The 15648-nt window shown below is 45.1% G+C and overlaps 1 protein-coding gene across 1 annotated transcript in view; it reads right to left on the bottom strand.

Annotated features, from left to right (window-relative positions):
• SRPX (sushi repeat containing protein X-linked) overlaps positions 1-15648 on the bottom strand; it is a gene marked incomplete at both ends in the record, with an annotated part of 81354 nt that overhangs the window by 33948 nt on the left and 31758 nt on the right. The window contains one exon of the mRNA XM_081081809.1: positions 7078-7137. Coding sequence (XP_080937935.1) covers positions 7078-7137 — 60 coding nt within the window. The remainder of the gene's footprint in view (positions 1-7077; positions 7138-15648) is intronic.

Raw genomic sequence — 15648 nt, 5'->3', positions numbered from 1 at the left:
CAGGAGGTCAGGGTTCAATTCCCAATCAGAGCACATGCCCAAGTTGTGGGCTTGACTCCCAGAGTGGGGCATGCAGGAGGCAGCCAATCAATGATTCTCTCTCATCATGGATGTTTCTATTTCTCTCTCCCTCTCCCTTCCTCTTTGAAATCAATAAAAATATATTTTTAAATAATTTAAAAAATATTAGGGCAAGACTAGTTCACAGTGGGCACTGTGCAATCGATAGCGACTGATGAGCAGCCCCTCCAACCTGCCAAGCCTTTGTTCCACCTCAGCACCTGAGCTGTCAGGGAGTGGGGTACATGCACCATCATGTGGCCAGGAAGGAGGATAGACCACGTTTGACTATTCCAGGAATTCTCTTCCAGGATGTGTTTCTGAGTCCTGCTCAGCCTTGTCCAGGGATGGTGCATAGACTGGGTTAAAAAATAATAATAAAAAAAAAATATTCTATCTAATAATAGACAAACATGGTAATTGACTGTACCTTCACTACACCTCCCATTGGTTAATCAGCACAATATGCAAATTAACCACAAACAAAGATGGCAGTTAATTTGCATACATAGGCTCCAAGCAGCGGAGGGAAGACTGAAGGCAGCTCTGGCCGGAGCAAAGGCCTGGGTCCCGGGTGTTGGAGGAAAACCTGTGCCAGAAGCCAGGAGAAGGGAAAGCCTATTGCACAAATCTCTTTGTACAACAGGTCTCTAGTCCTATATAATAATAGCCAAACATGGTAATTAACCATACCTCCGCTACACCTCCCATTGGATAATCAGTGTGATATGCAAATTAACCACCAACAAAGATGGTGGCTAATTTGCATACTGCAGGCAGGGCAGGCCAGTGCCAGCCACCATCTGGCCCCCGTGTGCCTCCTAAGCCTTGCCCACAGCTGGGGGTCCGTCCCCAGCAGGGAGACCCCCCCCATGAGCGGCCCTGGGCGGCAGCGGCACGAACGAGCCACCTAAGCCCTGTCCCCAGCTGGGAGACCCCCGTGTGAGCGGCCCTGGGTGGCCGCGGGGCTTGGCAGTGCTAACGAGCCACCTAAGCCATACCCCCAGTTGGGAGACCCCCCCTTGAGGGGCCCTGGGAAGCTGCGGGGCCAACGAGCCACCTAAACCATGCCCCCAGCCGGGAGATCCACCCCCACCCCCCACCCCCGTGAGCAGCCCTGGGCGGCTGCAGGGCTTGGCGGTGTGAATGAGCTGCCTAAGCCATGCCCCCAGCCAGGAGACGCCCCCTGAACAGCCCTGGGCAGCCTTGGGCCTTGGCAGCACGAACAAGCTGCCTAAGCCACGCCCCCAGCTGGGAGACCCCTGTGAGCGGCAGGCCTGAGGAAGCCCTATTCTTGCAGGAATCCTCCTGCAACAGGCTTCTAGTATAATTTCAGAGAGGAGGGACAAGGAGAGAGAGATAGAAACATCCATGATGAGAGAGAATCACTGATTGGCTGCTTCCTGCACACCCCTTACTGGGGATAGAACCCGAAACTCGGGTATGTACCCTTGACCTGAATCAAACCTGGGACCCTTCAGTCTGCAGGCCTATGCTCTATTCACTGAGCCAAAACAGCCAAGGCCATAGACTACATTTTGACCTTCATGCTGTCCTGTCTCATGATGTAATGTTTTGTCAACAGCCTCAAATGGGTCTTAGAGTCAGGACTCAAGCAGTATTCCCTGGACTTTATGAGTGAAAATTGTGTCCTAAAGGTGTAGTGTAGAGCTGATTAAATTCGACCATGTGGCCCTAGCTGGTTTGGCTCAATAGATAGAGCATCTGCCTGCAGACTGAAGGGTCCCTGGTTCAATTCCAGTCAAGGACACATGCCTGGGGTTGTGGGCTCTGTCCCTAGTGAGGGGGTGTGCAGGAGCAGCCGATCAATGATTCTCTCTCATTGTTAATTTTTTTTCTCTCTCTCTCCCTTTCTGTCTGAAATCAATAAAAATATATTTTAAAAATAAATAAATAAATTTGACCATATGAATATAGACTTCTAGGAGCTTACACCAGGAATACAGACAATCCTTGAACAGTTTCTTTCCTCAACAGTTGACACATTTAAGTCTGTATTGTGCTAACACTTTTAAATGAGAAAAATCTGGACCCCAAAGTGAATTTTAGTATTATAAATGTTACTTTTTAAAGACAGGATATATTCTCCATGGGATAAAAAGAATGTAATATTTAGTTTTCAAGTTTGAATTATCTATATGTTACTACAATTTTGTATATCAGAATCTAAGTGTTACAGGTACAAAAAGCATACTGCTAGCCACATGAACGATGTTTAACTGAATCTCTGTCACATGCAAATCAAATAAATTTAAAATCATTTTTTTGCTATCACTTTATCGATATTGTATTAAATATCAGCAGCTCAGGATTGAACTAAATATTTAATCAAGTTAAATTCTGAATATGTTTCTGTTTTAATTTGTAAAAGTGTGCAAATACATCACATAGATTAACTGGTCTCTACTCTTTTCATGTGTCTGTGGGTGGAAATAAAATTCAGCGTTTTTTGTTTTTGTTTTTTCAACAGATAACATATTCCCTAAAAACAAACAAACAAAAACCAGCATATATGTCTCCATTATTTTCTTCTACATATAAAAGAGTATTGAACTAATTTTAAATGCTTTAGTGCTTTCTTTCGTGGTGGCTCCAGGTAGGCCATGAAACTAGATCACAGATAAATGAAAAGCCCCTGGGGTATACTTGCTTAGCATTGCCAAGCTGTGGATATGTCTTCCATGATCAAAGTCCTGAAGACACATTCTGAAAAAAATCCACACATGCACCTACCACTCCAAAAAAAAAAAAAAAAAAAAAAAGAGAGATTTGGAAACGACTGGATTCTGTGACTAGAAATGAAGTATATTTCTCTCCCTGTCTCTTTCAGTCTTTCTTGCCCAACTGTAATAGGAAAGATCATCTACAAGGACGTACCCAAATGCCCTTGGTATTTTTAATCTCAAAGAAGCACTTTTAAAAATATATTTCTATTGATTTCAGAGAGGAAGGGAGAAAGTGAGAGACGGAAACATCATGATGAGAGAGAATCATTCGGCTGCCTCCTGCACGCCCCCTACTAGGGAACAAGCTCACAACCTGGGCATGTGCCCTTGACTGGAATGGAACCTGGGACCCTTTGTTCACAGGCTAATTCTCTATCCACTGAGACAAACCAGCTAGGGTTCAAAGAAGCACTTTTTATAGTGTCTTTCCTTAGTTTCCTTATCTGACCCTTTCCCCTTCTAGACTGCATTGCTTCTGTGCTTCCCTATCTCTAGTCTTCTCTTGCCAATTGGCTCCCCTTTATAGTTTCTTCCAAACTATGGAATCCTTGACTTAGAATTGGGCTCCAGGGAAAGCAAATGAAACCCCAATTGGAGGTAAGGGAAGGATGAGGTGGTGAGAGTGAATATGGGAGACCCAGAGGATGGTGACAAAAACATAATGAGCTAGTGTGGTCTACTGGATACAATATTGGGCAAAGAGTCAAGATGCCTGGGCACTTTTCCTACCTCTATCATCTCCTAGTAACCCTGGACAATTCACTAAAATGATTTCTCCTCTACAAGATACAGAAGTGGATTAAATTATTTTCTTTTTTTTTCTTTCTTTTTTATTTTTATTAATCCTCACCCAAGGATATTTTTCCATTGATCTTTCGGGAGATTGGAAGAGAGAGGGAAAGACAGAGAAAAACTCATCAATTGGGTGCCTCCTGCATGAGCCCAACCAGGGTCAGGGCCAGGGAGGAGCCTGCAACCAAAGTACATGCCCTTGACCAGAATCGAACCCGGGACCCTTTGGTCTGCAGTCTCATGCTCTATCCACTGAGCAAAACTGGCTAGGTCAGATTAATTTATTTTAAAAGCCCCATCATGCTTTAAAATTGTATGGTTCAGCCCTAGCCAGTTTTGCTCAGTGGATAGAGCATCAGCCTGTAGGCTGAAAAGTCCCAGGTTTGATTCTGGTCAAGGGTACATGTCGGGGTTATGAGCTCCATCCCCAGTGTGTGTGTGTGTGTGGGGGGGGGGGGGCAGAGGGAAGCATGCAGGAGGCAGTCAATCAATGGTTCTGTCTCATCATTGATGTTTCTCTTTCCCTCTCCCTTCCTCTCTGAAATCAATAAAAACAGATTTAAAAAATAAAATAAAGTTGTATGGTTCAAACTCTGTCTTCTTCTTTCTCTCTGATCTGCTACCCATCTCACACCCATGCCCACCTCCTTCCTCTTTTTTCTTATTACTTTGGGTAGTCTCTTGTAACCCTTCTAGCTGATGACAAATCCTTTTTTTGCATTCTGGATCCTGATCACAATTCTATTGATACACAAACTGGAAGAGTGTCCAGTTCTCCACTTGTTTTTTTCACTCTGATCTTGAAAACCTTCCCATCCTCCAACTTCTGGACTTTGGAATGAGTTTAGGAGGGACAAAAATTTAGAGTAAACAAAAATGAGGCAGGATACCTGCCATGGTTAGCACACACATTCTGGTTGTCTTTTCTACATGATGTATATTTAAGACTAGCAGGTAGCCCTAGCTGGTGTGGCTTGGTGGTTGAGCATCGGCCTGAGGACTGAAGGGTCCTGAGTTCAATTTTGGTCAAGGGCACATGCCAGGATTGCGGGTTCTGTCCCCAGTAGGGGACATGCAGGAGGTAGTTGATCAATGATTCTCTCTCATCATGCATGTTTCTATCTCTCTCTCCCTCTCCCTTCCTCTCTGAAATCAATTAGAAAAAAAAAAGACTAGCAGGTACATTAGAGAATGACCTGGGTATACATAGATCACAAATTCACATATTTTGATACAACATGCCATTATCAGATTTTGCCCCATATTCTGAGTGCTCAAATCCTCTTAGCAGTGCTGGCTGCAGATCTAAAACTTGTGCTGTTGTCATCATGTGGAAAAGAATCTTCTTTTCACTTATTCAGAAATGAAATTTCTTTTGGATTACTCTCTAAGACAAATCTTTGAAAGATATTTGGACAGTGTGACAGTGATAGTAATTATGTCATCCATGAGTGGCTTGAATTCGAAAGGCATACTAGTACAAGTGCTGTAAGTTACAGTGAATTAGCAAAACATTTAACATAGAGGTTTAGAGAATGGAAGCTCTTATGCTGCTTCAATTAGGACAGGGTTTATGTAGGGAGAAATCTAGATAGATTAATCAGGAAAGCATTTTCATCTTCCTGGGCCAATGTGGTAACTATTCCAATTGACTGAAGTTGCTGGGTAGGCTGTGTCCTGTTGTAGACTAATGAAGAACTAGAAAACTCTGGATATTGAGTTAAAACATCTGAATTTCAGACCCAAAATGGAATGTTTTCTTGCTGTGTGACTCTGGGCAAGTCACTTACCTTCTCTAATCACTGGTTCCTCCATCTGTAAATAAGAAATAGCAACATATCCCTACCTGCCTTCTCCTTCCCATCAATTAGGATGACAACATGATGGCATTCCAAGTAAAAGAATCAAAAGCCATACTTGCCACATTCTTGGAACATAATACATATGGGTTAAATTTCATTTTCTTTCTTTTACTTAAATTTTGAATATAAAAAACCCTTACTGAATATATACTCTGTATCAGGCACTGTGCAGGGGCTGGAAGATCTAGAGTTAAATCCCCCATTAACAATGGTTGGTCTCTAAGTTTTAAAACTAAAAAACTGGCAATACAAACAATCCCCAAAGAAGTATTCATTCTGAAATATTTAGGGTAATCTGTAGGCAGGCACCTATTTTGGCCATCTGGTTTACATTCCATATTTGCAATGCTGTAAGGTGAGGGTGGACACAGGAACAATGATTAAAGAGCACTAGACAACCCCTATTGTACATGTGATGAGTCATTTGTGCATGCATGTGTTTTAGGGAGATTTGTCAATAAGGGACTCAAAGGGGGGAAAAAGATTTTTTAAAACCTCAATTAGTGAAGAAGTGTTAGGAATCACAATACTTCCTTACCCAAAACATCTACTTAACAAGTTTGTACTTTCCTTGACTAGTTTATTCCTGAGGCATTTACTTAATATAGCAGCTGTGGATAGGAATACATATTTGTCTTCACAGGTCAAAAGCAAATGTGGACTGTGGTGGTAAACACACCTGAGCATAGGCACCCATCATAACATTAGAAAGAGGGTTCACTCATGTGGAAAATAACTGAAGGACTCTCTCCCACTGATTCTCCTATATCTGAGATATCACAACAGAACAGGGCAGTGTCCTCTTGCCAGAATGTGGACACATTTCCTTGGCAAAATACCCACAATGGAACCTTATTAACCAATTTGCTTCAAATTATTTCCCTACCACAAAAAGAAACAGACTCAGAAAGAAATCATTTAAATTTACCTTTGCTTTTCCCAGGGTTCCCTAAGCTTCAGAGAAATGACTCACAAATAGAAATATTTGTGGGCATACTTACCTAAACCTGCATAAGAAGGTTCTTGTCTAGGCTTTTTATACTTGCTGGGGGATGGATTGCTGGAAATGTGTAGAGATGGAGTTCTTGATCATTAGATTAAAGTTTCATGGGGAAACAGACTTTTCTCATCATTTCAAGAGCAAAGTTGGACTCAGAAAGAGCACGAGGAAATGAGCTTATGAAAATCAAGTTTTCTCAGTCCCCATTCATCTCAGTACATTAGCAGCACTGGGTCCAGATTGGACATTGGATGGTTTGCTCTGGACAATTCTGGCTGTAATGTATGAATCAGGCAGAACTCATAGCTTGATTTTCACTTTCATCAGCTAGAGCTTGGCTTTGCAGAATTAATGACAGTAAAGAAACTTAGAAGAATAAAATGACCACTGGGGTGCTGAAGGTCAGCACTTCAGAGATTTCCAAATGCTTTTTGTTTTCTTTATTTTTTAAAAAATGGGAACATATGTGTATTAATTTTAAATATTTTTTTCTGGACAGATAATTAAAACTTAATGACACGGTTTGGTCACTTTATTATAATATGCTCTGCAGGGCAAAAAGGAAAGTTCTCCTGGCATCAGCAGGTCCTTATTAGCACAGAAGCAAAGCATTCACCTTTATATCTAGGGTGTGAGTACCCCACGTCATCATCTTCTAGCGGTGAGTCTCCAGATCCTACAACAAAAAAAGAACAGAAACTGCAGCAAGAAAAGCGACATGATACGGATGGGTATTTCAAAGCATTGCTTTGGCACAGTCCATGCAAGAGGGGCTATTAGAATACAGAGCCAGGAGTGAAAGCTTCTATGGTCATTCATGAAGGGACAGGGGCCCTCTCAGAGTGAACCTGGCTGGGCTGTGCATCCCAGAACCCATCAACATGAGCTTCAGACTGTTTGGGAATCAACATATGCCAACTGAAATTCTGGACTTGGGATAGAAAGAAAGTCAACTTCACTCTGAAGAGATGCCAATGTACACGAATCCCATGCCAGGGGAGACAGTAAAAGGTGTGTGACTGATACAGCCCACGGTTTCTTTAGCCATCAAAGACATCCAGTAGAACTAAAAATCAGTCCCTCTTCTTTCTTTTTTTATGGTTGAGTAGTTTTTTATTTTTTAAAAATTCTTTCCGATTGGCTTATTTAGCTTAGCATAACAGCTTTTTTATCCACTCATCAGCTGATGGGCACTTAGGCTGTTTCCAAATCTTACCTATTGTAAATTGTGCTGCTATGAATATAGGGATGCATATATTCTTTCTGATCCATGATTATGGTTTCTTGGGATATATTCCTAGAAGTGGGATTACTGGGTCAAATGGGAGTTCCATTTTTTATTTTTTGAGGAAACTCCACACTGTTTTCCACAGTGGCTGCACCAGTCTGCATTCCCACCAGCAGTATAAAGGGTTCCCTTTCAGTCCCTCTTCTGAAGTGAATTTGGGTGGAGAAAAAGGAGTCAAATCAAACGTTTTAGTGACAAAATAAATACAAAACTGTGTTGGTGTATGTAAATGAGGGCCAAAATCGACAATATGGATGTTTATTAAGAACCTCTCACCAAGGCATAGGTAAAGTAAAATTTCTTTCTTTGTTTTTTTTTTTAATCCTCACACGAGAATATTTTTTTCATTGATTTTTAGGGCAAGTGGAAGAGAAAGGGAAAGACAGAGAGAAACATAAATGTAAGAGAAACACATTGATTGGTTGCTCCTTGCATGTACCCAGACAAGGGCCCGGACTGGGGAGGACCCTGCAACCAAGGTATGTGCCCTTGACTGAAACCAAAATTGGGACTCTTGGGTCCACAGGCCAACACTCTATCCACTGAGCCAAACTGGGTAGGGCTAAAGTAGAATTTCTTGATGAGACTTGCTACCCTTGAAAAACCACAGACTCAGTGAGAAAGTCTGTATCTATACATATAAAGAGGTAATATGCAAATTAGGCTGGGACTCCATAACGGGTCATGACCAGACAGGAGGAGGTTGCGCGTGCAGGTAAGGCCCAGAGCAAAGACAGAGACAGACACGTGGGGGCTTGCCCAAGCCATCATGGTGGCTCTGGCGGCACAGAGTGGACACAGGCAGAGGGGCTGGGGAGACCTGGGGCTGGCTGAGTGGCCGTGCCAGCTCGGGCAGCCCAAGAGCAGACACAGGCAGGGGGGCAGGGAGGGCCTGGGCGGAAGTCAGGCGCCAGTCCTGGCCACCCGCGGTGCCAGTCAGGCTTGTAGCTGGCACTGAACAAGTCAGGCATGGGTCCTGGCCGCCTGCGGCGCGGGTCCGGCCTGACTCCCGCGACGGCCAGCGGGATGCCTCCTCGCATGATTTCAATCATGAGCTGGGCCTCTAGTTTAATTATAATTTTTTTTAATATATATATTTTATTGATTTTTTTACAGAGAGGAAGGGAGAGGGATAGAGAGTAAGAAACATCGATGAGAGAGAAACACCAATCAGCTGCCTCCTGTACACCCCCCACTGGGGATGTGCCCGCAACCAAGGTACATGCCCTTGACCGGAACCGAACCTGGGACCTATCAGTCCAAAGGCCGACGCTCTATCCACTGAGCCAAACTGATCAGGGCTAATTATAAAATTTTAACTCATTTGGAAGTTGGAATGGAATCATTTTTAAAATAATTAAATATGGAATTCTAGTAAGTGGTAGATCCTTAATCTTTGAAGTGGCACCAGGCCCCAAACTTCAAAAACAGTCATCTTAAATCTAGAGATAGTTCCTTCTAGACTTCCTAGTCTGGTGCTATTGAGTTAGCATCATCATGGTCACACCTTTACCTACAGGGAGGGACCTACAGCTATAGTAGACAAAGACACTCTCTAGTATAGTAAGGTTATTCAAATCCCCGTATAGAATAAGTAAATGAGTAATGGTCCCTGCACCACATGTATTCTGGGTGGGAGATAGTGAGGGTGGAAATGGAAAGTGGGGAGGTGAAGAAAGCTGGGCCATAGCCATTTGACAAAGACCACCCCCCCCCACACACACACAACTAGAGAAGCCCAGTTATATGTTCTGCTTTGCCCCAGGGTTCTTCACCTGCTTTCTGACCACCCAGATAGGTACAAGCTCTGGCTGGTTTGGCTCAGTGGATAGAGCATTAGCCTGCAGACTGAAGGGCCCTGGGTTCAATTCTTATCAAGGGCACATGCCTGGGTTGCAGGCTCAATCCACAGGAAGAGGTGTGCAGGAGGCAGCCAATCAATGATTCTCTCTCATTATTGATGTTTCTATCTCTCTTTCCCCTCTCCCTTCCTCTCTGAAATCAACAACAAAATATATATCAAACAGTATATTTTTGCCTGGCCGGCATGGCTCAGTGTTGAGCACTGACCTATGAACCAGGTGGTCATGGTTCGATTCCTGGTCAGGGCACATGCCCAGGTTGTAGGCTTGATCCCCAGTGTGGGGCATGCAGGAGGCAGCCGATCAGTGATTCTCTCTTATCATTGATGATTCTACCTCTCTCCCTCTCCTTTCCTCTCAGAAATCAATAAAAGTATTTTTTAAAAATTACACACACTTGAGCAGAAGTCCCTCCAGCTGCGGTGTTGTGCTGTGGGGAAGAGGGATGGAATTGTAAACCTAGAGTGAGGTCCTGCCTACCCGAGGCTGCTGTGCTGTGGAGACCCCGGGTAAATCGCCATCACCATGTCTGACCAGAGAGGAGGGGAGAGGGAGAGAGAGAGATAGAAACATCAGTGATGAGAGCCTGCCTTGAGCCTAAGAGCAGCAGCCTCATGTGGCCTGCCCCTGTCCAAGGAGCAGCAGCTGTGTGAGCGGCCTGCTTCCCCATTCGAGGAGGAGCAACCACGCGAGCAGTCCAACCTGTCCGAGGAGCAGCAGCCGCACAAGCAGTCTTCCTATGTCTGAGGAGCGGCAGCCCTGCGCAGCCTGCCCCTATCTGAGGAGCAGCAGCTGTGCATACCCTGCACTAGTCTGAGGAGCAGCAGCTGCACAAGCATCTTGCCCTCGTCCAAGCAGCAGCAGTCGCATGAGCAGCCTGCCGAATCCGAGGAGCAGCAGTTCTGCGAGTGGCCCACCCCCATTCAAGGAGCAGCAGCAGCCCACCCCAGTCCGAGGAGCAGCAGCCACACAAGCAGACCGCCCACATCCAAGGAGCAGCAGCCCTGCGGAGCACGCACCGGTCTGAGGAGCAGAGCCACACACAGCCTGCACCTGTCCGACAAGCAGCAGCCGGGTGAGTGGCACATCCCCGTCCGAGGAGGAGCAGCCACGCGTGCAGCTCACTCCCTTCCAAAGAGCAGCAGCCTCACAAGCAGCCCACCCCCGTCCGAGGAGCAACAGACTTGCAATCAACCTGTCCAAGTCCTAGGAGCAGTAGCCCCACAAGCAGCCCACCACATCAGAGGAACAACAGCAGCATGCAGCCAGCCCCCATCCAAGGATCAGCAGCCACGTGAGCAGTCTGCCTCAGTTCAAGGAGTAGCAGCTGCGTGTGCAGCCCACCCCCATCCAATGAACAGCAGCCTCGTGATCAGCACACCCTCTGTCTGAGGAACAGCAGCTGTGTGTGAAGCCTCCCCCCACCAGCCAGAGGAGCCACCACAGCTGTGAATAGCACCCACCAGAGGAGCTGCTGCCAACTGAGGAGCAGTTGCTACCACAACCACCCGAGGAGCAACCACAGCCAGAGGAGACACTGCCACCCAAGGAGCAGCCCCTGAACAACTCAACATCTAGATATGTCGGTGAGATCAAACATGGGTAAACAAAGAAACCCCCAAAGGAAAGAGAAGGAGGACTCGCCAGAAAAGCAGCTAAGTGAAACAGAAGCATTCAGCATGACAGAAAAAAGAATTCAGATTAAGGGTCCTAGAGTGCATAAACCGGATGGAGGAAAAAATCAACAACTTATGCAAGAATCAAAAAGAAACGGATGAAAAAATCAACAAATTATGTAAGAACCAAGAAGAAATGAAGAGTGATATAGCTGCAATAAAAAACACCATTGAAAGTTTCAACAGTAGACTAGGAGAAGCGAAGGACCAAATTAGTGAATTAGACGACAGGGAAGCAAAACACACCCAAACTGAACTGCAATTGGAGAAAAAAATTAAAAGACAGGAGGAGAGCCTAAGGGAGCTATGGAACAACATGAAATGAAACAACATACGAATTATAGGGGTGCCAGAACAACAGAAAGAGGAACAAGGGTTAGAAAACCTATTTGAAGAAATAATATCAGAAAACTTCCCTGAGGTGGGGAAGAAAAAAGTCACACAAGCACAGAGAGTCCCAAACAAGGTGAACCCAAAAAGACCCACACCAAGACACATCATAATTACCATTGTAAATGTTCAGGACAAAGAGAGAATCTTAAAGGCTGCAAGAGAGAGACGGAAAGTTATATACAAGGGATCTCCCATTAGATTATCAAATAATTTCTCAACAGAAACACATAAGGCCAGAAAAGAATGGATGGAAATTTACAAAGTGATGCAAAGCAAAGGACTGAATCCAAGAATACTCTATCCAGCAAGGCTATCATTCAAAATTGAAGGGGAAATAAGAAGCTTCACAGACAAAAAAAGGCTAAGAAAGTTTATCACTACCAAGCCAGCAATGCATGAAATGCTAAAGGGACTGATGTAAAAAGAAGAACTAAAAAGCTAAGAAAGAAAACAGGCACAAAAAATAGAAATGGCTACAAAAAAGTACCTTTCAATAATAACTTTAAACGTAAATGGACTAAATGCTCCAAACAAAAGACATTGAGTGGCTGAATGGATAAAAAACCATGACCTATATATTTGCTCTCTACAAGAGACCCAACTCAGAACAAGGGACTCACACAGGCTGAAAGTGAAGGGATGGAAAAATATCTTTCAGGCAAATGGAACTGAAAAAAAAAAAAGCTGGGGTAGCAATACTTATATCAGACAAAATAGACCTCAAAGTGAAGGCCATAACAAGAGATAAGGAAGGCCACTTCATAATACTAAAGGGATCAATACAACAAGAGGATATAACCCTGGTAAACATATATGCACCCAATGCAGGAGCACCCACATACATAAAAAAAAAAAACTCCTGGAAGATATCAAGGGAGAGATCGACAACAATACAATCGTAGCAGGGGACTTTAATACACCACTGACATCACTGGATAAATCCTCTAGACAAAAAATCGGCAAAAAAACAGCAAAATGACAAGTCGCTATGATGTGCACTGATCACCAGGGGGCAGATACTCAATGCAGGAGCTGACCCCTGGTGAGTGCAGTGGCCGTGGCAGGAGTCTCTGCCACTTCCACAGCAGCATTAAGGATGTCCAACTGCAAGGGGGAGCAGGCCTAAGTCATCAGTCAGAATCCCCCGAGGGCACTCAGACTGTGAAAGTACGCAGGCCAGGCTGAAGGATCCTCCCCCTCAACCACCAAGTGCACGAATTTCATGCACCAGGCCTCTAGTAAATAAATAAATAGAGTTAAAAAAATAATGATGACCAGTCTACAAAATGGACATCCTGAAGAATATATTAAAGACTGGGCACTTATTTTCAGCAGATTGTACTTACTAAAACTTACTAAAGCCACAAAGGAAATTCATACGTACTGAGGAAAAATTTTCCATAGGGTTAAAAAAAAGAAAGATAAATCAGGGGGTGGGGAATCCTGACAAACTCTTTGTTTACATAAGGCTATCCCTTTAGCATTCTGGTTAACTGAGGTTTTATTATGACAACCATAAAATGCTCATATGGTTTGAATTACCACTATTTGGAAAGAATGCTTCAGTGCTTCTTCCAAACAAACACACATTCCACATTGGCTCAAAAATTAGAAACTCCATGCCATGTAGGATTCTGTCCCTCAGCCATACCTGGAGCCAATTCCATTTATAATTGCACTCTCCTTACAGAAACTTCATCTAATTCAACTAATTTTCAAAGAAAAAGCCACTGCCACCCTAGCCAGTTTTGCTCAGTGGATAGAGTGTCAGCTTGTGGACCGAAGGGTCCTGGGTTCAGTTCTGGTCAAGAGCAAGTATCTTGGTTGCAGGCTCCTCCCTGGCTAGGGCCCTGGTTGGGGCTCGTGCAGGAAGCAACCAATCGCTGTGTCTGTCTCACATTGATATTTCTCTCTGTCTTTCCATCTCTCTTGCACTCTCTCTAAAAATTGATGGAGCCCAGCTGACGTGGGTCAGTGGTTGAGCATTGATCTATGAACCAGGAGGTCCCAGGTTCAATTCCTGGTCAGGGCACATGCCTGGGTTGCAGGCTTGATCCCCAGTAGGGGACATGCAGGAGGCAGCCGATCAATGATCCGCTCTCATCATGGATATTTCTATCTCTCTCTCCCTCTCCTTTCCTTTCTAAAATCAATAAAAAAATATTTAAAAAAAATAAAAATAAATAATAATCAATAGAAAAATATCCTCAGGTGAGGATTAAAGAAAGAGCCATTCCTTTTTCTCCAAAGTTCAAAAAAGGGGTCTTTCTGGCCTACTGAAACCTACCCTTCCATTCTGACTGGCCAGGTAAATAACAACATTGAGACACCAAACTTTACTCTTAAGAAATATCTACACTAATAAAAGACAAAGATGCTAATTGACTGTACCTTCACTATGCCCTAAGCCAGGCCCACCAGCCAATTAGAGCGACTGTATGCAAATTAACCCAACCAAGATGGCGGCCAGCAGCCATGGAGCTGGAGCAAGCAGGAGGCTTGGTTGCCCGGGCGATGGAGGAAACCAAGCTTCCCACCCTCCCTGAGCCAGCTGTGGCCTCCGCTCATGGCAACAAAGTTTCAATTATAGAAGACAAATAAATCCCAGATACCTGCTTCCAGCCAGCCTCCACTGGGAGCTTGGATGGCTGGGGGCCGTGGCCAGCCTGCAAACAGCAATCAGCCCCTCACCCAGGATGGCCACACCCTCATGGGGTGAGGGTCCCTGCTGGGGGGCTTAGCCAGCCTGAAAACAGCCCTCAGGCCCTCTCCCAGGATAGCCAAGCACCCCAGCAGGACCCCCCCACCCTGAAGGGGCTGTGGCCAGCCTGCAAACAGCCATCAGCCCCTCACCCAGGCTGGCCAGGCACTCCTATAGAATAAAAGGACAATATGCAAATTGACCCTAACAGCAGAATGACTGGAATGACTGGTCACTATGACACACACTGACCACCAGGGGGCAGACGCTCAATGCAGGAGCGTCTGGTGGTCAGTATGCTCCCACAGGGGGAGCTCTGCTCAGCCACAACCAGGCTGACAGCTGTCAGTACAGCAGTGGTGGTGGGAGCCTCTCCCACCTCCTCAGCAGCGCTAAGGATGTCCGACTGCAGCTTAGGCCTGCTCCCCGGTGGCATGCGGACATCCCCCGAGGGCTGCCGGGCTGCCAGAGGGATGTCTGACTGCCAGCTTAGGCCCAGTCCCCCAGGGAGCAGGCCTAAGCCAGCAGGTGGTCATCCCCTGAGGGGTCCCAGACTGTGCTGTGAGAGGGCACAGGCTGGGCTGAGGGACCCCCCTGAGTGCACAAATTTTTGTGCACCGGGCCTCTAGTCCTATATAATAAAAGCCTAATATGCTAAGTGTCAGGTTGTCTGGCCGGCCGTTCAACCAATAAAGTGTAATATGCTAATGATATGCTAAGGCCACTTAACTGCTCTCTATGATGTGCACTGACCACAAGGGAGCAGACGCTCAATGCAGGAACTGCCCCCTGGTGGTCAGTGCACTCCTACAGGGAGAGCGCTACTCAGCCAGAAGCCCTGAGCCAGGCTCACAGATGGTGAGTGCAGCAGCGGTGGTGGGACCCTCTCCCGCCTCCGCAGCAATGCTAAAGCTGTCAGTCAGACATACCCTGAGGGCTCCCAGACTGCAAGAGAGCGCAGGCCAGGCCGAGAGATGGCCCTGAGTGCAGGAATTTCATGCACTGGGCCTCTAGTCTATTATATCTATTAGAATGACATTGTTAACTTTTATTTTATAAGGCTACTAGAGTGCTCCTTCCATCACCCTTACAGTTTTCTCACTGTGAAGTGTGTGTATATGGAGGGGGAACGTAGCATTGGAGACTGATCAAAACTGTCACCAACTTGCTAAAACTATATATTTCTTTATTGATTTTGACACATTATTTAAAAGGACAGATTTACTGTGTCTGTGAAGTATATATATATATATATATATATATATAT

This window comes from Myotis nattereri (genome assembly GCF_964212035.1).
Source record: "Myotis nattereri genome assembly, chromosome: X".
Lineage (NCBI taxonomy): Eukaryota > Metazoa > Chordata > Mammalia > Chiroptera > Vespertilionidae > Myotis > Myotis nattereri.
This window is presented reverse-complemented; position numbering and strand designations above follow the sequence as displayed.